The sequence below is a fragment of the Chionomys nivalis genome, chromosome 10 (genome assembly GCF_950005125.1).
Source record: "Chionomys nivalis chromosome 10, mChiNiv1.1, whole genome shotgun sequence".
NCBI classification, from domain to species: domain Eukaryota; kingdom Metazoa; phylum Chordata; class Mammalia; order Rodentia; family Cricetidae; genus Chionomys; species Chionomys nivalis.
Genome location: NC_080095.1, coordinates 48,535,603 through 48,561,288, shown reverse-complemented (window position 1 = coordinate 48,561,288; position 25,686 = coordinate 48,535,603). Strand labels below are relative to the sequence as shown.

Genomic DNA, 25,686 nt, shown 5'->3' with positions numbered 1-25,686 from the left:
GGTATAGAGGTGGCACAGTCGCTAAAGCCCGTGCTTCCTCAGATGCATGCCCTCCCTTGCCCATGCTTTGTGTCTGCTTCAGAACCCCATCCAGGACACGCCCATCTGTTTGTTAGATCTGCTTAGACTCAGGTGCGTCTTCGGAGTGTACCCCTCAGTCTGTAGCTTGCCCTTTATTTTCTCAGCAGCATCTTTCACGGTTTAAAACACATAATTTTTGTTGATAGAAAGAAAACAAAATAGGTTTATGGATCTGGAATGTTTTTCTCCATTCTTCCCGAGGGTTATGAGGTTGAATGAACACACCATGCAAGCTTCGCTGCCTTCCTTTTGTTCCTGTGGCCATTTTGTTGTAAGTAGAAAGGAGTCCAGCCGATTGTCTCCCTGTGATTAATACACCCCTTTGTTGTTGGCAGTCTCTCCATCACAAAATTTCTGTGTATATCCAACAACTAAAAATAGACATTGAAGAAGGAAAGCTGAGAGACAATATTGCAAAACTTGAAAAGCAAATAAATAAGGAGAAGAAGCTTCTCCGCCGAGGGAAGACCAGGGGCCTCGCCAAGGAGCACGAGGTAAAGGCACCTCACGCCCACCGCTGTTAACCTTCCTGATCACTGGGTAACCACGGTGTAAGTTCATGGCCTAGGACTGGCCGTGCTGTGGAGATCATGTTAGCCTGCTCGTTCCTGTGGACTCGACACTTACATGGTCTGGGCTCTCACAGGACCCTGTGCTTTCTCCCTACCTGACCCTGAGAAATCTCAGCCACTGTTCTTGCTTCCTGTTTCTCTTGTGATGGCTGGGGACCTCCTGCTCCGGAGACTGGTCCTAACTGTCTCAGCTATTGCTGTAGTATGGATGTTTTTTGTTTGTTTGTCTGTTTTTGTTTTTGTTTTTGTCGGGAGATAGGGTCCTCAAAAGTAGAGCTTTGTGAAAATGAACAATCGAGACATACAGGATCTTGGGGGCCAAGCTGAGGACCTCCTCTTTGCCATCTGCTGCCTCTTTGATGGGATTTGTGTGGTCGATAGCTTTGAGGCCTCTTTTCTTTTTAACTGTCAACTTCTGTGACTTTCACAGTGTTACCCTCCCTTGCATAGACATACAGATACCTACATGCAATATATGTGTGTGTGTGTGTGTGTATCTATATGCATAAATACACACACACAGGCTGTAAAAGGAGCTGTAGTTTTATTATCCTTCACGAATTTCCCCATCTTCTTCTCTTTTCCTAAATATTTTAGTTTTTGGACAGGATAGCCTACATTTTTCACTTCCATCCATCCTTAGTTGCCACTTTATACCCTTCAGATTGTTTATTCATCTGTTTCTGATCGAGCCTGCATTTCTCTCCAGCAGTGTTTCCCTGGTCTCTGAAGTCTACCCCTGACCGGTGGCTATCACAAATGTTCCTCAGGGACGTCAGGCTCACGTGTCTAGAAGGGAACCAGTAGCTCCTGCTCCATCCACCACTGTAGCCTTGGACCGAGCAGCTTGGTTCCATTAGTCCAGACACTTCTTCCATCCTTCATGCTGCACCTCCCTTGCTTTGTTAGGAAGAAAATGGCTTCATCATCTTTTCACCACAACAATTTACTGTTTTGGGGTTGGGGACAGGGCTGGGGGTTGAAATCCAAGGCATCACTCACTGAAGACAAGAATTGTACTAATGGCTGGGCGGTGGTGGCGCACGCCTTTAATCCCAGCACTTGGAAGGCAGAGGCAGGCGGATCTCTGTGAGTTCGAGACCAGCCAGGTCTACAAGAGCTAGTTCCAGGACAGGCTCCAAAACCACAGAGAAACCCTGTCTCGAAAAACCAAAACCAAAAAAAAAAAAAAAGAATTGTACTAATGCAGCAATAGCCCCAGCCCCAGAACTAGCCTTTCAAAACCCAGATCCCATTTTACTGGGTCCTGGTGGTTGCTCTCTCCCCTCTCCAAGGACAGCCCCATTTCTTTAGAAGGCTCCAGGATATCCTTTAAGCGTCTCAGCTTAGTCTGAGTACTCCAACAGCAGCAGTGGACCTGTGCTTTCAGAATGTTTACCACCTGTCATCCTCCATCTCTGGTAGAGAAGACGGCTCTGTGATGAGTTTGTGTTCACCGTTACCTTGACGGAAACTGAGTTCCCTAGGAGAGGGTTTCTGGGCATGGCCATGGGGCCATCTTGACTGGCTGATGTATAGGACTAGAAACTCCTTCCTGACTTCCTGCTGTGCTGGGCTGTGCTAGGAACCTTGAGATAAACTGAACATCTCATCCTTAACTTGCTTTTGTCAGGATGTTTGACTGTATGCACGGGCAGAGAATCTAAGCCAGTCCTCCATTCACCCTCAGCACTCTGCGTCCCTTCTGCTTCCAACTCAGATGGCTCCCTCTGTGAAGCAGGACAGTTGTAGTGTGCTCCTACATCACAGTGCTACAGACCGTTGTCTGCATGTTGGTTATTGAACTGGGACTCCTTCAGGGTTGGCTCCCATTATCACTTTTCCCTAGTACCTGTTACCATACCTAACTCATGGCAGACGGTCCATAAAAGAGCATGCTGTCAGTCACAAACACACCTGGAGTTTCTGATCACGTGTCCTTTGCTGAAGCTTGGATCATGCCTTCTTCCCTCCTGTAGGCTTGCTTCTCTCCTGATAGTGTTGCATGCCAGCTAGAACACCATGTGGGTATCTTGAGGATGCTGTGTGAAGAGCTGACTTCACCAGAGAGTCAACAGGAATTGAAGAGAGCACTCGGAGATTATGAACAAAAGATAGAGAGACTTCTGAAATGTGCTTCCGAGGTTCATATGACCCTGCGGTCCTCCCAGGCAGGCGCGCTGAAGGAGAGGTTGGTACCTTGTAAAAGGAGCCGTGTTTCAGAACAAAGCTAGAAAAAGCTTTTCATCCAATCAAATGACATTAAATATGGTTCATGCTTTTTAAGGTTCTGTATTCCCCTACTCTATTTTAATATGCACTCATTATTTTTTTTCCTAGGGGTGCCTTGACCACACCTGAGAATGGCAGGAGGGATGCCCACAGCGAGGCACTGCTTGAGACACCAGATAACCAGCTGTCTACTGAAAAGGTGTTGAACGCGGGGGTGTAAGGGTAGGGGGGTGGAGGGATATAGTTCACAAAGAAACTCAGTGTAGAAGGCTTAAGTGTACAGCCATCCAGTTCTCGTGAGGGTTTGTTTAGTTATCTGATGGTTTTCATTAACTGAGATTTCCCACTTTACAAAACGCAAGGAAGGGGAAGATCACCCCTCAGAGAGTTAGGATGATGCCCGGCACAGCTGCAGTGTGCCTAGCAGTCTTCCGAGAATACCAACAGTTGCCTGCAAAGTCCGAAGACCAATTGTGCCTGCTGCTTTTGAGGTTGGATGAAGCTGATCGTGGTCTTCACAGACGACTCCATCATGCTATGATGTACTGGGTCATTTGGCTTCTTAGTAGAATGTATTTTGTCTCCCTTGGGAACTGAGTTTGCAAAATTGTTTAAGGTAGAGAAACTGACATTTACTGTATGGTACCATGCAGGGTGCCAGGTAGAGGTGTTGGGAAGGAATGGGGAATGCCTGTTTTCAGGGCTGTTGCTCTTGACTGAGCCCTTGAGGTCTGATGCAGAGTCTGCATCAGGAACCTGGCTGTCCTCCTTACCAATTAGAAGACCACTGTCGGCCTAGCCAACGTCCTCTGTCCTGTGAGAAGGTTTTGCTCTGAGAGGAGACATATCGGAGACTTATATTCTCTCCTGGTTTGGGATATAAAGAGCCAACAGTATGTCTCTGATCATTAAGTTCTTATGTAAATGTGTCTAAGGTTTTGTCTTTACTCTTTTGCATTTTTGTTTAGGCAATGGAACCCGTTAAGAACTTTAGCCGGACACCAGAATTGAAGCCTCAGCAAGAAGGAAGGGCTATGGAGAAGAAAGGGAAGGATTGCAGCACTCTAAGTGACTTATGGGAAAGGTGACTTCTTCTTAAACAGTGAAGATCCACTAAAACTCTTTCACCAGTGACATGTATTTTACATATACATGCACATGTATACACACATACATATATATACATAAACATTTATTTGTGTGTGTATATTCTCTTCTTCCACTATAGGTTCTGAGGATTAAGTTCATGTCATTGTGCTTGGTGGCAGACACCTTTAACTACTAAGATATTTTAACATTTACCATTTATTATAGAATGTTAGTTATTTGAAAGCTTATTTAACATTAAGGGTTTTAACATTTATTCATTCGTGATATGGGTGGGTTCAGGTGTGTGGAAACAGATGACAATTTCCACCATGGGCCTGGGGGATCAAAATCAAGTCATCAGGCTTGGCAGCAGGTGCCTTTGCTCACAGAGCCATTTCGCCTGCCTGAGTTGTGTGTTTTTCAAACTTGTATTAGTCTTTAGTTGTAATTTTGGCATGTGGCCCTAATTTAAGCAGGAATCCCTTGGGTATTTCTTCATGCACAGTTGATAGTAATTTAAAAATATTTCTATCTTATTTTTACACTAAGTAATTTCTTAAAGTTATTTAATTTTTGGTTAGCAAACAAGAAATAGGTGTAGCATGATTAATAAAAGTTCAGAGACAGAAATTGGGGTTCAACCGGAAGGTCAGAAAAGCAAAACAGCCAGCCACTGACTCTTACCTCTACCTCAGTCTGAAATGTCGATCCTGCCTCCAGGAAACTCAGAATGAGGCTGTGTGTGAGAACTGTTTCATCCCATTTTATACTGCTCCCTAGTGCTGGGATTAAAGGCTTGCATCACTACAGCCCAGCTTCTGTGGAAACTAGTGTGGCTACTGGGATTAAAGGTGTGTGTCACCACTGCCTGGTCTGTAAGACTGATCAGTGCGGCTGCTTTATTCTCTGAACTTCAGACAAGCTTTATTTATTAAAATACAAATGAAATACCACTACAGATAGGTTTCACTGTATCATTTTTCATGTAAATGCATATATACATATCTCATTATACTTTGCCCTGCCCCCAGTACCCCTTCCCCATGCTAAGCACTGCTGCACTTCATTTTCTCCCAGGTATGATACACAGAGAGACATTCTTGAGCGGCACCTGCAGGACAGCAAATCCAGGCTCACGTCTGACTTTCCTAGTGGAAGGGAAAGGAGCAGTGCTTGCCTGCAGGGTGAGCTGGCAGAGCTGCAGGTAATTTCTGAAAATGGCATTCCTCACTGGGTCAGGGGCACTTGTGGCTCCTTTAGAGGATGGAAGTTCAGTTCCCAGCATCCATGTCAGGCAGCTCATTGCCTTCTTGTAATTCCTGCTCCAAGTGGTCTGACATCACCTTCTTCTGGACTCTCCTTCTCCCCCCCCCCCCACACACACTTTAAAAGAAGACAGAAACCAGGAAAAGGGATTAGAATAGTCCAGCAGTACAAATGTTTAATGAATTTCATTCACTTTTTTTTGGCAAGTTTTTTTTTTTTTCACTATGTAGACCAGGCTGGCCTTAACTTTACAGATCATTCTGCCTCTGCCTTGTGAGTGTTGGAATTAAAGGTGTGTGCCACTATGCCTGGCCTTTCATTGATTTTTTTTTTTAATGTATCTAGAAACAGGTTCGTTCCAAATTTTCTTTGAGTTTAGAATGTAACAATTTTCTATTTAGAGAAAATAGAGTACCTGTTATTTCATGTGTGTGTGTATATGTACACGTGTTTGTGTGTATGCATGTGTGCATGTTTGTGTGTACATGTGCTTGTGCGTATGTACTTGTGTGAATGTGTGTATACATGTGTATGTGCTTGTGTGTATTATGTGCTTGTGTGTGTGTGTGTGTGCTTGCCCGTGTATGTGGAAGCCAGAGGCTAGCTGTCCTGTCTAACACTCTCTACCTTATCTTTTGAGACAGGGTTTTCGGCTGAACCCAGAGCTCCTAGAACCCTCCTTCCTAGGTCCTCCTGTCTCTGTCTCCCAGTGCTGAGTTGGCAGAAGTGCAGTCTGCGCTCAGCTCTTTACCTGAGTGATGGGGATTCAGACTCAGTTCCTCATGCTGTGTGGCAGACACTTCCCCAACTTTGCAGCTCCCATACTTGTGTGTGTGTATGTGTCTCTGTGTGTATGTGTGTGCGTGTGCATGTGTGTGTGTGTGTGTAAGAATTCAGACTGTCAGGCTTGATGACAGGTGACCCTGTATTGATCTTTCTTCCTGACTCCTGAGTGAGGGTTGTATGCCATTATTCCCTGTTCATTTGTGGATGGTTGATGAATGTTGCAAATGCATTTTCATGTGAGGCACTGTATCTGTTTGTGGGTTGGCGAGGGTCTCATCTTGTGAGGGAAGGGTAAGTGAGCCTCTGACCGGTGACTTGACAGACTGACTCATTGTTTCACGTAGGTCTTCAAAGCGGACGCCGGTGCTCGCTGGGATGAGCTTGAAGCCACTTCACTGACTCTAGAAAGTCTAGTGAGCGACACGGAGAAGCCCGCACTAGCCCAGGCCAGAGACTTATTAAAGGAAAAAGAACACGAACTTCAGAAGCTTCTGAACACCAGGTACCACTCAGGTTTGCTGATCGCTAAGAGTGTGAGTCATTGTAAGCAAGGCGGCCACTGTGCCATCAAAATTCACGTAGTTTGCACAGCCCAACAACAGATTGTCCTGTTAACACTGTCTCTGTGATAAAATAAAGCAATGAATATAGGAAGAGGTTTGTTTGGGCCAACATTCAGAGGCTGCAGACCCTGGATGCTTGGTCCTGCTGTTTGGGACCATGGTGATAGAGAAGGTCATGGTGGCTGTGTTTGGCAGAGAAAGTCTGTCCACTCACTAGCAGCTGAGGGCAGATAGAAACAGAAAGGGGCTGGAGTCCCCCATCCCCTTCACGGTCATTTCCAGTGATGCCCACGGATCTACCTTCCTCCCACTAGGCCCCATCTGCCAATGGTTTTTTCCATCACCACACAGTGTGCAGCAGGCGAGGCCAAGTTGCTAACACCCGGGTCTCTGATTACCAATAAGGAAGCAGTTACCAAAAGAGGTTATGTCAGGAGTATTTTCTAGTTTCAAAGGCCATGTTTCTCCTTGGATATGGACTTCTCTGAGTCACAACCTTTTCAGAGCATTGACTCCTTCATTTTTAAGGATGATAGTGTTGACAGTGTTGTTATTGTCCTACATAGAACCCAAGAGTAGGGTCTGGAGAGATGGCCCGGCTGCTAAGAGCACTGGCTGCACATCCAGATGATCTGATTCAATTTCCAACACCTACATCGTAATTTTCTGTAACTCCAGTTCCAAGGAATTTATCACCTTCTGGATTCCATGGGCACCAGAAATGTGCATATTACACATACATGCATGTAGGCAAAACACCCATACACATATAAACAAACCAACCAACAAATAATGACTGAATGAATGAATGAGGTTGGGGTTTGTGTCCCCAGTACGTATTCCTGTCTTACATGGGAAGCAGCCAGCACTCAGAGTCTGTGTGTTACACATTTGATGTTTTAAATTATTGTCAGTAGAGCCTATTATTATCAATTGGGCCCCATTTATTTCCATACTTCTGAAAAGCAATCATACTTGTAGTATGGAAATATCACAATTCCATAATTGCAAGAAATAATTTTGAGGCTTATTAGTCCTTACATCCAAGCTAAATTTCATTGTTATCCTTGTATTTCGAAGAAGAAATCTTTGTGTTTCCAAAGAAAAATGTTTAGTATACTTAACAACTTTCCACAGTACGTGCTATCTGTTAGACTCTCTAGAAGGTTTAGGTGCTGGCACGCACTGAAGGGTGGGGAGAAATGGTGAGTGGAGACGTCGGAGGGGCTGAGGATGCGGCTCGGCTGGCAGAGAACTCGCTGATGTACACAGCCTTCCTTCCTGTCCTAAGCACCCTGGAAAGTGGATGGAGGGCTGTGCACCTGTAATCCTAGGGTTTGGGATCAGAGGTTTGAAGTCACCCTGGCTACATAGCAAGTTCAAGGTCAGCCTGGGCTACATAAGACCCTGTCTCAAAACAAAACAAAACAAAACAAAACAAATTATCAACACTAGAGAAGTGAGTTATAGTTGTTTCAGGCCGACAGGATGGTGGTTAACCCAGGTCTCTTACTAAATAAATGGATGAATGAATGGTGTGTGTGTGTGTGTGTGTGTGTGTGTACTTGGATATATTTTTTTGACATTTTAAATTTTGATTTATCTTTATTTTAGTACTGAGGATCAAATGGAGAGCTTTATGCTTTCTAGATGGCAGTTTAACACTGAGCTATATCCCTGCCTGATTTCTTTGGCACTTTGGATCTGTGGGTTGGGTTTTAATGTAAGGGTTTGTACATGTCATTATATTTATTTTTATTGGGTAACCATTTCCTTCTTTGGGCTAAATGGCGGTGTGAGTGTGTTTTTATGGGACAGCCTTTCACTGGTTTCCCATCGCATCTGGTTTGTTTTACCCGCAGAATGGAGTCACTGGAGATGGCCCTGCAGATCGTATTGCCCCTGGAGAAGGAGTGTGCTCTCCTTTGCGGCCCCCATATGCCCTTTCGCACAGTGACTGTCCAGGACCTGCATCCCGTGAAGGTTGATGGCATCTATCAGAATCTGCAGGTGAGTAAATTTTCATAACTTATACGATCTTCAATTCTTTAGACGCTTATAGATGTTCAAAGATCTTTAACCTTTTTTAAACCATAATATAAATACCTTAATAATTTAAACTTGTTATTCATTTCTCATTTGTTCTGTTCCTTGAAGTTTAAAGTAGGTACCAGGGAATAAGTAAAGGGATATTTTCTTTCATTTCAAGATAAAGCCTTTCTTAGGAATGTCTTTAGTGCCTAAATTTCTAAACACTGCAGCTGGCTCACAGGTTGAAGTAGGCATATTCTTCAATTTACTCAACCCTGATCCCATTTTAAATACTTCTCTGGTCACAGACAGGTTATTTCATTGTTGGCCTGTTAGTAATTTCTTTGAAGCAGTGTGTCTATGTACTTGTTTTCTTTGGGGAATTCAGGCATGAGGAAGGTGCTAGAATAAGAAACAGTTGGCATTGGCTCATCTGCCACTGAAATGTTCCCTGATTCTAAAATATTCAGCTTTGGTTAAATTCAGAAACATTTTTGTAGATCAAATTTCGTCAGCACTTGGTTCTCTCTTAAGTTTTTGCCCTGTGTGTTTGTGTGTGTGCATGTGTGTACATGTGCGCGCGCGTGTGTGTGTGTGCGCGCGCGTGCATGTGAGAGAGAGTACACATGTGAGTGAGTGCACACACACATGAATGAGCATGGTGCATGAGATTTGATCCAGGGCTGTTCTTTCTCTTTTCACTGTTTCGTTTTGTTTTACTTTTTAACCTTAGGTTACCCGAGATTCCATAGCGAAGCAGATCAGACTGTGTGCCAATTTAGAGGAGCCGTGTGGCTCAGTCCCAGTGGATTTACACACACTCGATCAGCGTGCAATTCAGGACATTGTGCTGAAATGCAGACTCCAGCTGGAGACCATGAACCAGAAAGTAGAGATGAGTGAAGATGCCCTGAAGGCTCTGGAGGATTTTTTAGCTTCTCTGAGAGCTGCGAAGCTCCCTGCAGACCCTCCTGCCGCGAATGCAGCAGATGGTACTCTGGCCGTGGGGGCTATGGAGGAAGACATCCTCCTGCTGAAAGAGAAGGCCGGGCCTTTGGATGAAAGCTTGAGGATGCTTGGCATAAACGTCAAAGATGCCAAGGGAGGGGAGTTTACCACCTGTGAGGAGCTTCTTGGTTCTTTGTCAGTAAAGGTCTCAGACTTGCACGGCCAGAGTAAACAGGAGGGGCTCACCGAGAACAAGACCTTATTGGAGGCTTGTAGTTCCAGAAATTATGAGCTCTTTAAAAATATTCAAGACATCCAGAATCAGATCAGTAAAATTGGTCTTAAGGATCCCACTGCGCCAGCTGTGAAACATCGGTAAGAACGGTGACATCCACAGTGGTAATTGCTGTGTTTCCAAATACTTCTGGATCTTTCTGTTCCTATCTCACCACTCTGGTTAGTCAGTTCTGCATCACTTTCAACAGACTTTTCACGAGAATTTACTTTTGATTGGTAAAATTCCTCTACAAAATGTTCATTTCCCCCTCTGTAGTATGTCTTTTCCTGGACATGGGAGGCATGGAGCGAGACACTGGTGAAGGACCGAAGTTCTTGGTTCTTCATTCTTCTCTGTGTATTGTGGCATTCCCTTAAGGCTGAAAGCCTAGCATGTCCCACGTAGTTCATATATGACTCAGCTGCTCCTCTCAGTTCTGTTTCCCTGTTCTTAGGATAAAATACTGACCAAAGGGGCCCCACAGAGAAAGCATTATTGGCTCCCAGTTTGGAAGGAGGTCATGGTGGGAAATACTGGCCGCGGCTGCTCAAGGCAGCTGCCAACCGCGATCAGGGAGCACAGAGCCACAGATGTTAGTGTTCCGGTCACTTTCTGCTTTTGATTCCGTACAGGAATCCCAGCCCAGGGAAGGATGTTGCCCATAATTAGTGTGAGTCTTCACAACTCAGTTACTCTAATCTAGATCGTCCCGCACAGGTGTGAGAGAATTCTTGCTCCTTTCGAGTGGACAGTGTCAGCCATCTCAAAATGAAAGGATCGGTGATTGAAGGCCACGTGCCATCACATGTCCCTGTACACCTCAGTTCTGGGGTGGTCTCCTGCCCTGTCCACTCAGAGTCGTGCTGAGTTTAAAGGGGCGTTGTGGGAACTGAAGGAGATTGGCAGTAGACAAGCCATTTTAATTTCAGCATTCAGAATATGGCTGCCAGATCGCTCGCGAACACCGAGGCATTAGCAGGACTTGCTCATGTGGAATCTTCCACTTCTTAATAAACATTCCAAACCATTCCCACTCTCTATCATTTTAGCTTCTCTGACTTGGTAGTCTCTTAGGAGTTTTTAGCTCACCCAAGTTCCTTAGTAGTTATTATTTAATATGCCCTTCCCTCCAAAATTCCCCCTCAGGCCCAATGAGACTTTTATCCTTAGAGTCCCCCAGTGTGTACTGAGGTATTGAACTAATCATTTGTGTAGTTATTACTTCAATGGATTTTAATTATATGTTCACCAAAAGTAATGGATATTAGTATGAATCAAGAGCTACATGTATATAAATGACAGTTGCATATTCGTGTAGCCATGAATATAATAATAGATGTCCCATGCCCAATGGCTTAGGATATTGGGAGTGTTGCACTTAAACAAAAGAGGCCAAAAGTTCTCGACTCTTCTAGAGCTTGTTAGTCCCTAGGAGGGACTGGTGAGGACTAAACCAGATGAGACAGAGCTGAGTAGGGAAGGAGGAAGAGGTGGCGATGGCAAGGTGGCTGATATCTCTGTGAACACAGGTGCATCAAATAAAGTACAAGAGCAAACTGGGCGGTGGCGGTGGCACACACCTTTAATCCAGCACTCGGGAGGCAGAGGCGGGCGGATATCTGTGAGTTGAGGCCAGCCTGGTCTACAAAAGCAAGTTCTAGGACAGCTAAGACTGTAACACAGAGAAACCCTGTCTCAAAAACAAAAAACAAAACCAAAAACAAAAAGTATTAAGAGCAAGACTTGTAACTCCCTGGGGAAGAGCCTTCCAGACTGAGGGATCCATTGTACAAAACTCAGGTATGAATGTGAAGAAGCAAGAAAGTGAGACAGTATAGCCCTGAGGAGAAGGGAAGGGAAATGGGATGTCAAGGGCAGGATGGGGCTGTGTTGTGGCTTTGGCTTCCTCTTTGAGTGACCTGGTTGTCACTAGAGAGTTCTAAGCAGCAGGCAATGCTGTGGTTCAAACCACCACTGGTTTTCTATAGCTGATGTGCCAAACATAGACTACGGGTGCCTAGGAGCTGCCACACAGGTGAGGGAGGATGATGGTACATGGACCAGGGGTGAGGTAAAATGTTTAGGTGCGGTATGGTTCCCAGGGTTTGACCTGAGAAGCTGTAAGAATGGACTCACCATTAATACATGAGAAAGACTGGCATTTCCCAGCTGCTGAATGACAGATTATGTGTGCTCCTTTTTAGAAATGACAGGTTTGATGTGCCCATTTGTCCATCTGGTAGCCATTTCAACATGACTTAAAGATAAATGCCGTCAGGTGAAAGGTCTGAGCTAGAGATGCACCTCTGAGTCATCAGTTGCTGCTTAAAGTCGTGAGGTTGACGGAAACTTGCCAAATAACTGAGTTTAGATGCCCCAGTGGAGGTCCAGGGTGTACCTGCAAGGGTACTCTAAGAGACCATGGGAATAAGGAAGAGCTAGCTGAAGGTTGGGGACTCAGGGAGACCAAGAGGGGCTTGGGAGCCTTGCCCAGGAGGAAGTGACCATGTGTGTGAGACGCTGCTGGCCAGTGGAGGAGAAAGAAGACCTAGACAGAGCTGGCATTTCTCAGTGTCAGGGTGCTAGGAATCTTAGTTGCGGTTTAGGTGAATGAGTCAGGATGGAGAGCCGCTGAGATGTGGGTTTCTGGGAGAGCTGGAGGCGAGGAGGTAGAGCTGGTCAGCCGCAGTTTACATTCATGCCATGGCGTTCTTCCTCCAGGCTTGGTTTTCAGAATAAACCATTAGTTAAGTGGCTCCTTTTCGAATCGGGAGAGCTTTTTGTAGACGAAGTGTGTGATGGCCCGTTGTCTCCTTCCTCCTTGGTCCCCCACCCTTTCTTAGAGGCCTTGCTCAATTCAACTACCTATCTGTTCCTATCCTGTGTTCTCCACATGCTCCACATGTTCTCCACACGCATGCTCTGTGTATTTTCTCTCATATGCACATATGTACATATGTTCAACAAGGGGAAAATGTTGTTGCTTATGTCTTTGTATCTTTATTATATTTAATTAAAATGCCAAATAGTATTCTGGTAATGCAAGAAACCCTCTGATCTCTGTAATGAAGGATTAAATTCAGGAATTCCTTTGTAGTAGGAATTTTTAATTTTGCCATTAATCTCATGAAGACAATGAAAGCACAATCCTGACATTTCCCATGTTTTTTATTGAATCAACCACATCAACAATTGGCTAATACATTTTTTTTTAAATTCCGTACTCAAGGAAAAAATCATTACTCAGGCTGGATAAGGACCTAGATGGATTTGAAGAAGAGAAGATGCGCATACAACAAATGGCTAATTCTCTTCCGAAATTCAAAGACGGCCAAGAGATAATGGTGATTCAACAGTGTCAAGATACAGCAGCCTTGTGGGAGAGTACAAAAGCTTCTCTCATTGAGTGGTAAGAGACGCATCGCTTCTGAGTCTGAAAATGTGTCTGTGTAGTTAACATTCTGAAGTGTTTGTTTTGGAACTGTGTCCCCTGGACGTAGAGAAGCAAACACAGGGCTTCCTGCTGGAGCTCTCAGGCCACCATCTGTCACATGCAGTGCTGGCACATCCTGGCGGTGCCCACCTCTATGTCTGGGGCCACTTTTCCCTCCCTGTGTCCTTCAGGAAGCATATGACCTGTTTGCTGTGGGAAGCCCCTGAGCTGCCATACACCTTCCCTTAAATCTTTGGACTCTTATGGTTCTTTCCCACCCTCCCTTCAGCATGCCCTGTATGCAGATGGAACCTGTGTATAAGGAAGCCATGATCAAACCTGTCTGTGGCATATGATCTAGTTTAATTTCATAGATCAGGGCTTCCTTTAAAGTTCTAGAACTAAGTAGTACCTAATTATACCGGAAACCAAGTTAACCACCATATTCTCTGAACTATTTTACTTTCTAAAAAGGTTGAGCTAAGAATGAGTGGAATAGATTGTCCCATAGGTAGGCTGTGCAATAATCTGATTTAAATTAATCTCTGATAATGCTAGGGAGGGAGGGGCTGTCGTTCCAGAGGGTCTTATGGTTGATGAGACGGAAAGCTGGTCCTGTTGAGATGTGACTCCTGCATATCTCCCCAGAGCTTACATGTGTTAACATGCAATCCTGTATATTTCCCAGAGTTTACATGTGTTAACATGCAATCCTCTATATCTCCCCAGAGCTTACATGTGTTGACGTATAATCCTGTATATTTCCTAGAGCTTACATGTGTTAACATGTAATCCTGTATATTTCCCAGAGCTTACATGTGCTGATGTATAATCCTGTATATTTCCCAGAGCTTACATGTGTTGACATATAATCCTGTATATTTCCTAGAGTTTACATGTGTTAACATGTAATCCTATGTGTTTCCCCAGAGCTTATATATGTTGACATGCAATCATGTATAACTCCTCAGAGCTTATGTATGTTAACATGTAATCCTATATGTCTCCCAGAGCTTATGTATGTTGACATGTAATCCTATATGTCTCCCAGAGCTTATGTATGTCCTGTATATCTCCCAACATGTTAACATAATTAGTAAAGGTACGATTCTGGTGATTATTTATACAATCTGTTTGCTATATCACCATTATTGGTAATATGGCCAACCATGTGGAGAGAGAGTCCTGTGTGACTCTGAGTTGTTTCTACAGCACACACAGCGTTATTTTCAGGCTCTTCTCCCTCCTTGTTCCCTGCATAGCCTTGAACAGTGTGGAAGTGTTCTGGAGCTGTTAAAACAGTATCAGAATTTTAAAAACAACTTGACAGCATTGATTCAAAAAGAAGAGGCCATCATCTCCCAGCAGGCTTCCTACATGGGCAGGGACAACCTGAAGAAGAAGGTCGCAGAGGTGAGTCCACCCTTTCAAAGAGCCGTCCTGCATGGCGACTTGGCTGATGAGCCCGACAGGAAAGAGGGTGTGATGAATCCCCTTTGAAACTTGCTCTAAAAGAATCTAGGGGGCTGGAGAAATGGTTCGGAGGTTAAGAGCAATGGCCGCTTTTTCCAGAGGTCCTGAGTTCAATTCCCAGCAACCACATGGTGGCTCACAACCATCTGTAATGAGATCTGGTACCTTCTGGCCTGCAGGCAGAACATTGTATACAAATAAATAAATAAATCTTTATAAAAGAATTTAGTAGTGACCGTTTCACTAGGTATTTAGGAATTCATCCAGAGTATCATCAGAGCTAGAAATAAATCCTTTTCCAAGTTGGTAGCAGGTCACTTCTGTTTGGGCTTTACTGCTGGGCCTGTGGCTCCCCAGAGCCCAGATCACTCGCTGCTCCTCTGTAGGACTGCAAAGCGCTCCTGTCCCAGTGAACCTCATGCAGGCATGAAGATTGTAGGAGATCCTCTCTTTTGCTAACAGTCAAGGATGGCGTACCAATTCCCGTGTTCATTTTCTGTAAAGCTGAGCCAGCCAAATCCCCCAGTCGCCCCCGTCTGTGTTGATGGCTTCACTCATCCCCACTCTGTATTGCCGAGGAGAACAGCATCTTTTGGACACTAGATGTCATTATTTTCTATGAGTTTACATGGTAGAAAGGAATACACCATACTGTTTGCTCTATGACCGTACGTCGCGATGATGCCTCTCCCAGTGGCTCATGAGCTTTAAGCCACAGGGCTGCCAAGCTGTCACCAGTATGACGTGTGTAGTCTTCTTGATGCATTTGATTATTAGAAAGTGGTTTTATTAAGCTTCCTCTTTATTTTTAAATGATTTTTAATTAGTTTTACGTTGAGGGTGTTTTGCCTCCATATATGTTTGTGCACCACTTTTATACCTACTGCCTGCAGAGCCGTGGTTCTCAACCTGTGGGTCACGACCCCTGGTGACTTATGACCCTTTCACCAGGGTCGCCTAAGACCACCAGGAAACACAGATTTCTACATTACTATTCATAACAGAAGCAAAGTCACAGTTATGGAGTAACAGTGGAAATAATTTTATGGTTGGGGGTCATCACAACATGAGGAACTGTATTAAAGGGCCACTGCTGTAGATGCTAGAAGAGGCTGTTAGATCGCTTGGAGCTGATGTTACAGGCAGTTGTTACAGAGCCACTATGTGTGTGCTGAGAATCTAACCAGGGTCCTCCAAAAGAGCAGCTGTTAACTGCTGAGCCAGCTCTCCAGCCTAAGTAAATCTTTAAAGGGAAAAGTAATTCTAACAGGTGTCCATTGGGTAAGCAGAACATTTCCACTTGTGCTATGATCTTTTTTGTTCATTTTATATTTATCTACTTAGAGAATGGACATGCATCGATGTTGCAGAACACAGGTGAAGGATAACCTGTGGAGGGGGGAGGGTCATTTGTCCTTTCGGAGTCCTGGGGATTAAACAAGAAGACTGTGAGGCTTGGCAGCAAGGACCTTTCTTTACTAATCCATCTTGTTGGCCTTTATGGTCATTGTTTAGGTTGAATAATTTAAAAAAAAATAGAATTGTTATTCCCCTCACTTCTCTCTGTATGTATGTTTTGAATATGTCAAAAAACATATTTTTGCTGTTTTTTTAACAGATTGAAACTGTCAAAGAAGAATTCAATGAACATTTAGAAGTTGTAGACAAGATAAATCAGATTTGTAAAAATCTACAATACCATCTCAATAAAATGAAAACCTTTGAAGAGCCCCCTTTTGAGAAAGAGGCTAATGCTATTGTGGACAGATGGCTGGATGTATGTGATAAGTTCATTAACTAAAAATTCTGTTTCATTGCAAATTGATATTAGGGGAGAGCATCTTTAGTATTCTTATGATACTGAAAAGTTAAGCTGGCTTTCTTTGTCAAAAAAAAAGAGTAATATGTTATTTGTAACTTAGGAATTAATTTCATCTCAGAGTTAGACATTACAAATGAAACTTCAGCCTTCCAGATGTGTGTGTGCGTACGCGCATGCATGCCTACCTGCCTGCCAGGTGTGGTAGTGTACACCTATAATCCTAGCACTTGGGAGGTAGTGACAAAAGAAAAATCAGAAGTTGAAGGTCAGCCTGAGCTGCATGAAAGCCTGTCTCAAAAACTAAAAATAGCCAGGCACAGTAGTGTGTGCTGTTAATGCTAGCACTTGGGAGGCAGAGGCATGCTCACCTCTGTGAGTTCAAGGCCAGTCTGGTCTATATAGAGTTATAGGTCAACCAAGGCTTCATAGTGAGTTTTCATCTTCAAAAAGGAAGCAGAACATTAAAAACTGTACTAAACATATTGAAAATAAATTTGTCAACATAGCCTTCTATGCAGGATCTTGAGATTCAATTATATACTTGATGCCTTTGTAGTTTAGTTGGATATCCTTAGAAGTTACAAACTAAGAGTTTTCAGTATTTTCTGTTTAATTAATAAATTTATTTATTTACTTGCCTACTTGTTTTTTTATTTGTTTGTTTGTTTATTGAGATAAGATCTTGCTATGTTTTAACTTACTATGAGCTCAGGATAGCCTCCGACTTGCATTGGGACTCCTGCCTCAGTCTCCCCAGTGCCTGGATTGGAGCCATGTGCCACCGTGCTGTTTTTGAGACAAGGCCTTATGTGGTATGGGCTGGCCTCAGACTCACAGGGTTCGTTCAGGGTTGCTTTGAATTGCATACATGCTATAGCAGGTGAGCAGCAGTGGTTTTAAAGAGAGGGCAGGCAACATAAGATACGAAAGCATGAATCAAACAAATTAGCTACTAAGGGTAGACTTGATTTTATTTCAAAACAAGTGACTGAAGCAATGTTCTCCACACCTGTGTCCATTATTTCTACAACTGGCTGCAGGTCAATGAGAAGACAGAGGAATATGGTGAGAGTCTTGGGCGAGCGCTGGCCTTGTGGGACAAACTTTTCAACTTAAAAAACAGCATCGACGAGTGGACCGAGAAGATCCTTGGGAAAATGGAGTCCCATCAGCTGACTGAGGAGGACAGAGAAAGGCTGGAGGTAACTCAACCCGGCTAAGGCAGGTGCCTTGCCTATGCACCCTCGGCATCTTAATGTCACGTTTGCTTTGTTGCAGCAGAGTTGAAAAGTTCTGATGAGATAACGTATTTCTTTCGCTATCCCACGAGAGGGCTCTGAACTCTGTCGATTGCCCTGTGAAGTCCAGGCAGATGCTTGCAGATTCACAGACACCCAAGGGCTCTTGTGGGCACAGTGACCCTGGGTCAGGAAGAATTGCACTAAGAAGAGAGCTGGGTTTAATCATTGCTCTCAAGTTGGCATTTGGAAAGGATCTGAGCTGCCTCTTTTAGCTGTCGGAAGAATTGTTTCTGTCTCTGGGCATAGCTCAGAGGTAGAGTGCTTATCTACTATGCTTGAGGCTCTGAGTTCAGCTTCTCACACCACAGTTAGGAATTCTTCTGGTTACTTATTTGTTTAATGTCGTTAATTTTTACAATGCTTTACTAGGTCAGAAAATATCTAAATGCTGGCATCACATGTGATTCAATAGAGTCTAAAAATATGTGTGTATGTATCTAATGCTTCAAATCTCATTGTCTCCCAAATTCTTGTATTTTATTCAATTTTTAATTTATGTATATTTTTACATGTTCGGAAAAGGTTTTAAAAATGTGAGATTGATTTCTCATTTCTTGGGTCCTTAGGACAGTATAAAGTGAGTCATCTCCAAGGGTCTTAGAGATGTGTTTTTTTAAAAAATTTATTTTTTATTTTTTTTGTTTTTTCGAGACAGGGTTTCTCTGTGGCTTTGGGGTCTGTCCTGGAACTAGCTCTTGTAGACCAGGCTGGCCTCGAACTCACAGAGATCCTCTTGCCTCTGCCTCCCGAGTGCTGGGATTAAAGGTGTGCGCCACCACAGCCCAGCTGAAATGTGTCTTAAATTATAGGTTATTTGAAAATGTGAAGTCAGAATTAAAAACAGCTAGCCCATGGGCCAGATTCCAAGTGGGCGCATGCTCATTCAGAATTTGTACATGCATAGCCAAGACGTTGGCCATGCTTTTCAACCTACCCACAGCCTCATGGCACAAGTCTCATTCTTCCTGTTTTCTTGAAAGAAGAATGCTTCCCTTGGTTGTCGTTTGCCTCATCCCTAAGGCACTTGGGTTTGTTACTCCCCAGAACATTAAAGAATGAAAGATTAGAAGAAATTCAAGAGTATCTTCAAGTTTCTGTACATCGACTAATAAGCACAGGTGCCTCAAAGTAAGATGAAATAAAAGGATTCCTCTTTAAAAACTTCTGTTTTAGGAAGAGTTAAAAGTCCATGAGGAGCAAGCTTCAGAATTTTCCAGAAGATTGACTGACATACAGTTGCTGCTTCAAAGTAACGAGAAGCCACTTGAGCTCCAGGTATGGGAATTTCGATGCCAGTCTCAATGGAAGATTCTCCGTGCCTCCCAAAACAGCATCCATAATCCATGCATTCTAAATTTAAGTAGAAAATGAAATTAGAATGATTACCTATGTACATGCAATTAAAATTTAGAATCAGCGTAAGCGGTTGCGTGGTCTGCATCCAGCGAGAGAATATTGCGCTCTTGCCTTCTCACTGTTCACCCTCTTATTGGCCTGCTGTATGACGGAGAAATGGTGGCTGTGTTTCCACGTAAACTGACAGTGGTTTTCCTATGTGTGTGCAGGGAGGAGAATATGTCTTGAACAATTCCAGTGTTATTCATTAGCTGCTAGGTAGAGACAGAAATTGCCTCGGGTGTGATTTTTCCATTGTGTGAAGATATTTAATCTCAATTTCATTTGGATGAAGGGTCATAGTGTTTACATATGACCTTCTGGACAGGCTTTGCGGGTAGCATCTTGTCTGTGCAACTTACTGGTTTTGTGATCCTGGCCAAGTTGCTTAATCTTCGGTCTGTGTACGAGGTGCTCACCACCTGCAGGACACATCATCAGTGCTGGCCAGTGATGTGGGATATGCTTTTAACCCCAACACTTGGGAGGCTGCGGCCGGAGGATCATGAGTTTGAGACTAGTGTGAACTATGTAGTAAGATCCTGTTTCTAAACAAGACAAGACTATTTAATGTTCTCTATACATTTTAGTCTTATTTATGTGTTTCAAAATACGTTTTCTTTCATGCTGTAAGAATTCAATTTGCATGCTAGTTATAATTTATTTGGGGGAAAATATTCCAATTATTGTCTTAGAAAATGTCAATTTCTATTTTTTTCTTTTTCTTTTTTTGTTCTAGTTTTGGTTTTCGAGACAGGGTTTCTCTGCTGTCCTGGAACTCACTCTATAGGCCAGACTGGCCTCAAACTCAGAGAGATTTATCTATCTGCCTCTGCCTCCCCGAGTGCTGGGATTAAAGGCGTGCACCACCACTGCCTAGCTATTTTTGTTGTTGAGACAGGGTTTCTCTGTGTATCCCTGGTTGACCTAGAACTCATTCTGGAGACCAGGCTGGCCTCAAACTCAGATACCCGCCTCCCTCTGCCTCCCTCCTGTTGGGATTAAAGACATGTACTACCACACTGGCCTTGGTTCTTGTTTTCTTTTTTTTAAGGCAGTTTTAGCGAATGACATGATAAGAACATATTTCACTCTGGGATAAGCGTGTTGGCTTGCTCTGCAGTAAGCAGTCGCCTGAGGGCCGCTGAGACAGGGCTTCTTACTGCAGGTGTCGTGTGTTTTGTGATTTCAGGTCATGGAGTCCTCCGTCCTGAGCAAGATGAGAGATGTAAAAAGGTTCATCACAGGAGAATCCAACAGCTATGTGCCCAGTGGGAATACAGCTGAGCTGAGGGAGGATCTGGACCAAGCCAAGACCCAGATGGGGATGACCGAGTCCCTCCTGAATGCCTTGTCTCCCTCCGACAGCCTGGAGATCTTCACGAAGCTCGAGGTACCACCCAGCCGTCCATCTCCTGTGTTCAGAGCTGTTGTTACACTCCTTTTTATTCCTTTAAAATATATGGTACTAGTGAGTGAACTAGTTCATGTTATGCAAGCGCCCCTACCTCTGAGGTTTCTTCCCGCTCCGCTAACACTTTTAGTGATTTTTGGCCTTCTGTAGTTAGTGAAAATAGGAAGTCAGTTTCTAGGGAGGGAGGGAGAGGAGGGAGGGAAGGGAAGGGAGGGAGGGAGGGAGGGAGGGAGGGAGGGAGGGAAGGAAGGAAGGAAGGAAGGAAGGAAGGAAGGAAGGAAGGAAGGAAGGAAGGAAGGAGAGGAAGGGAAGGAGGGAGGGAAGGAAGGAAGGAAGGAAAGAAAGAAGGAAAGAAAAAAGGTAGGACAGAAAAAAAAAACCTGTATTGTGGGCCAGTGAGAAAGCTCAGCAGTTACCGCAAGCCTGATGATCTGAGTTCAGTCCCTTGAAGCCACATGACATTTCACATGTGCACAGTGGCACACACTTGTGTGTGACACATACATGTCAAATGAGTACATGAGTGTAAAAACGGAAATTGCCTTGTACTATAAATCAACTATGGAATAGAAACAAAGTCACTCAATTGAAAATTGTTTGGACTTATAAAATAATGAAAACCTCTGAAGCCTGGGAGATGGCTCAATTGTCAAAGCCCTTGCTGTGTGAGCAGAGGGACCCAAGTTCAAATCCCTAGCATCCAGGATTTTGTTGTTGTTGTTGTTGTTTTAAGCTAGCAGGAGGAGCAGAAATGAGGCAATACTGGCCAGTTAACCTAGCTAGTCAGTGATCTCAATAAAAAACACTAGTGATGAGGTACAGAATAATCAAAGAGGGTATCCGAGGTTGGCCTCTGGCTTCCATGTACACTCACACACACGTGCATACATATATGTACACACATGTACATACATGTGCACACAGACACGAAGACGGCCAAGAGTTCATGCGTTGTGGGTGAAGCGAGGTGGTGTCAGGATGCAATGACTGGTCTGTTCTGTGTGCAGGAGATCCAGCAACAGATCCTCCAGCAGAAGCACAGCATGACAGTACTCGAGAATCAAATCGGGTGTCTCACTCCAGAGCTCTCTGAATTGAAAAGACAGTACGCGAGTGTCAGCGACTTATTCCACACCAAGAAGAGTGCTCTGCAAGATCACTTTTCCACGTTCTTGACCGGTGAGTGTCATGTGTCTCAAACTTTGTTTCTGGCGATCTTGAAATAGGAAGATGCTCATGGTCCTATGGGTCCAAAGGCCCATCTACATTTGACTTCTAGATGGTTTGCACGATCTGTATTTAAAGGAGTAATATTTTGGCAAATCCTTTGGGGCAAACACTGTTAGGGTCTGGTGTAACTAATATCCATTTCTTCAAGCCTCAAATCTGTATTTTGCAGTCACTGGGTGTTGACTGAGGCCGCTCATTCAATCCTGGCTGCCCAGACCTGAATAATCACACAGAAACTATATTAATTGCTATACTGTTTGTCCAATAGCTTAAGCATATTTCTAGCTAGCTCTTACATCTTAAATTAACCCATTTCTATTAATCTGTGTAACGCCACATGGCTGTGGCTTGCCCGGCAAAGTTCTGGGGCACATCTGTCTCCTCTGGCAGCTACATGGCGTCTCCTTGACTCCGCCTTCTTTCCTCTTCTATCTGCTTGTCTTGCTCTATTTTGCTAAGCCACTGGCCCAAACAGCTTTATTCATTAACCAATAAAAGCAACACATATACAGAAGGACTTCCCACATCAACTGAGGTCATGTGGTCCATATGTCCAAGGGTATGCCTGTGAGCACGGTGCCTTTGCAGCTGTCTTTGGATGTCCCGTGTCCTTGGAAAGGTGTTGGTTCCAAAAATACATCTTATCACTCTCTATATTCAATTGGTTCTCGGCACTGGGGTTCAGAACACATCATGGCTTTGTCTGCTGCTGTGGAAAACAAGTTTCTAGTCTTTCATCTATCAAGGTATATGACATCCTGTTTGAATGAGTATACAGAACTCTTCTCTTTTCTCCTACAGACCAGTGTAAGACCTTTAACGACTGGTTCAGCAACATCCAAATGAACCTTAAGGAGTGTTTTGAACCATCAGAAACAAAACTGAGCATGGAACAAAAGCTGCAAAAGCTTTCTGTAAGATACCTCTGCCCAAACGTACCAAACTAAGCTGTTTGAGAGAAGTCTCACAATGTTGTCTGGGCTGACCCTGAGCCCTTGTGTTTCTGCAATTCTCCCGCCTTTCTCTCTCACTCCAATAACTGGGCCTCCTGCCTTTGTTTACATGATGTGTCATGTTCTTAGGCTTGTCGGTAGCTCCAGGAGCTTCCCCTTAACCCCAGTCCTAGGGCTATCAACACCCATGGATGCTTAAGTCCTTGCTATAAAAATGGTGGTGTGTTTGCATATGCCATATCAATGTTCTCCCAGATGATTACCGCTGCTCTATTTAATGCCTTGCTTGATGGGGTCTCCCCCATTCCCTCTATTGATGTTCTGTGTACTTGGAAAGGTATTTGCATAAAAAATACATCATACTGCTCTCTATGTTTAACTGGTCATCAGCACCGGGGTTCAGAACGTATCGTGGCATCACTTCTCACCTTTACTTTTGCTCATTTCATGGGCTTCAGAAATGATGTCAGACCTTGAAACATGCGAATCTGGGCAAAGGTAACAGGATAATAATCTGTTTAGTTTCACATATGGATTGGCAGATGGAAGACGGAAGAAAATATTTATGAGAAGTGAAGCATCACCAAGATAGATGTTAGCTTTCTCCATCTTGTTCCTGTGTGAGCATCATAGTGATACTGTATTATTTTTGCTAGATATAGGCCCCAGAAAGTCAGATGCAAATGCAGAGATGCAGATGCGCACGCGCGCACGCACACACACACACACTATCGAATAATGATCTGCCATTGGAGCCAGCCACGTCTTCCTAGCCCTTCTGGAGGGGACAGTAGGAAGGAGCCATTCATAGGTACAGGTTTGCAAAAGTACCAGGGGTGACAGACGCATTTTGACTTCATCGTAGACATAATTGATTTCTTGTGTTCCTTAAGGATTTCTTGACACTAGGAGGAGGAACTAGTCAGATCCAGCAGGTGGAGACTGTCCTACAGCACGTGAAGATGCTCCTACCCAAAGCTCATGTAAAAGAGCTTAATAGCTGGCTTGGCAGTCAAGAACTGGAGTTAGAAAACTTGGAGTCGGCATGCCAGGCCCGAGCCAGGGAGCTGACGGATTCCCTGAAGCAGCTCCTGAGGTGGGAAATAAATAATGTCACCTAAAGATACTCTAGTAATGACTTCTAGCTCCCCATGGACAGCATATGCCAGGATATTCAGTGCATACAAATCTCCCAAGTGGAGTAGGTTCCTCACTATCTCTCGGGAACTGGTTCTCTGGATCCCCGTGGGTGCTGAAGCCCTTTTTGTAAATTGCGTGGTACGTGCAGTACTCAATGCATATTCTCCCATATACTTTTTAAATCATCTGCAGATTACTTAAAATAACTGATGCAGTGTATGTGCTATATAAATTGTTGTTATACGTGTTTAAGGAATGTGGACAAGAAAGAAAAAAGGCTGCACGTACATTCCAATGCAAACACAATTTGTTGTCAAATCATTTTGATCTGTTGTCATTGGAATCCCGTGGATTTGGAACTCACTCATGCAGAGAAGTAATGTATACATTTAAAAATATTTATGAGTTTGAGAGTTGGCCTACATGTATGCCTGTGTACCACGTGTGTGCCTGGGATTCATGGAGACCAGAAGAGGATGTCAGATCCCTGGGAACTGGAGTTATGGATGATAGAGAGCTGCCTTGTGGATGCTGGGAATTGAACCCAGCTCCTCTCAAAGAGCAACAAGTGCTCTTACCTGCTGAGCCTCTCTCCAGCCTCCCTGCCCCTCTCGCTCTGGTATAAAGTCCCAGGCCTCACAGCAAGCATTCTACCTTTGAGCTGTACTTCCCAGACACTGACTGTACTTCTAAAATGCAGGTTCTGTGCTGGGAATAGAAAACTTGACGGCAATCTTTGAGTTATCTAAGATGGCAATGGTCCAGAGCAGAGTCCACTCATTGTTTCTGTCGATTTCCTGCATTTGTTTGGTTCTTTTCCTTTATGAATTCTAATGCAATATAGGCAAAAATTATTTAAGTTTGGATATGTATCAAGTTAAGGTTTGAAAGAAAAGCAGTAAAAATCTAATTGGTGTATCGCCGTCCTGTCTTTGGTGCAGTCATCTTTCCTTATGTCCCAATCTGTGAATTGATCTTGCAGATTGGATGATGATTGCAGAAGCCTAAGTAAGTGGTTGACTAATCAAGAAGAGAAGTGGAAGGAAATGGAACTGTCGGGAGAGAAGATGGATCTGTTTTACAAAGCATTAACTAGGAAGAGGTATGGTGATCTCGATTGAAACGTATTATTTGGTAACATGCTTTTTCCACTGGGCTCTGCTAAACTGACAATGGTATTTGGAAATTATAGGGAGCAGTTTGAGAGTGTGGCCCAGATGAACAACTCTCTGAAGGAGCATGGGCTTACCGGAGGAGAAGAGACAATCAAAGAATCAACACAACTGATTGATAGATACCAGACTTTATTGAGACAATTACACGAAATTGAGGAAGAGGATAAGTCGGCACCCGCCGAAGACCAGAGCTTTAATGATCTCGTACATGATGTAGCTCACTGGATAAAAGAGATTAAAGAGTCCCTTATGGCTCTGAATTCATCAGAAGGCAAAATGCCACTCGAAGAAAGAATCCAAAAAATAAAGGTATAACCGTGGAAACCAAATTTGAGAGGTCAGAGTGAACTCTCATTTTGCAAGCTTCTAAGGCAAACTGCAACAATTCCTTTCTTAATAGAAACTAAGATCACCGGGGGATGGCTGAAGCAATTCAAGCCGCTGAGCTTAAAAAAATGACGGGTGGTTATGGATCTAAAATTAATTTAATGCATATGAAAGAGGA

General features: G+C 43.8%; 1 protein-coding gene across 1 annotated transcript in view; it reads left to right on the top strand.

Annotated features, from left to right (window-relative positions):
• Positions 1-25,686, top strand: part of Syne2 (spectrin repeat containing nuclear envelope protein 2) — a 300,335-nt gene that overhangs the window by 106,736 nt on the left and 167,913 nt on the right. Inside the window, exons 23-41 of the mRNA XM_057782661.1 lie at positions 417-575; positions 2,633-2,844; positions 2,994-3,084; positions 3,854-3,969; positions 5,052-5,178; positions 6,371-6,528; positions 8,452-8,599; positions 9,354-9,943; positions 13,075-13,254; positions 14,541-14,691; positions 16,370-16,528; positions 17,614-17,775; positions 19,048-19,149; positions 20,462-20,662; positions 21,691-21,862; positions 22,715-22,827; positions 23,760-23,962; positions 24,989-25,108; positions 25,199-25,490. Of these exons, the coding sequence (XP_057638644.1) occupies positions 417-575; positions 2,633-2,844; positions 2,994-3,084; positions 3,854-3,969; positions 5,052-5,178; positions 6,371-6,528; positions 8,452-8,599; positions 9,354-9,943; positions 13,075-13,254; positions 14,541-14,691; positions 16,370-16,528; positions 17,614-17,775; positions 19,048-19,149; positions 20,462-20,662; positions 21,691-21,862; positions 22,715-22,827; positions 23,760-23,962; positions 24,989-25,108; positions 25,199-25,490 (3,456 nt within the window). The remainder of the gene's footprint in view (positions 1-416; positions 576-2,632; positions 2,845-2,993; positions 3,085-3,853; positions 3,970-5,051; positions 5,179-6,370; positions 6,529-8,451; positions 8,600-9,353; positions 9,944-13,074; positions 13,255-14,540; positions 14,692-16,369; positions 16,529-17,613; positions 17,776-19,047; positions 19,150-20,461; positions 20,663-21,690; positions 21,863-22,714; positions 22,828-23,759; positions 23,963-24,988; positions 25,109-25,198; positions 25,491-25,686) is intronic.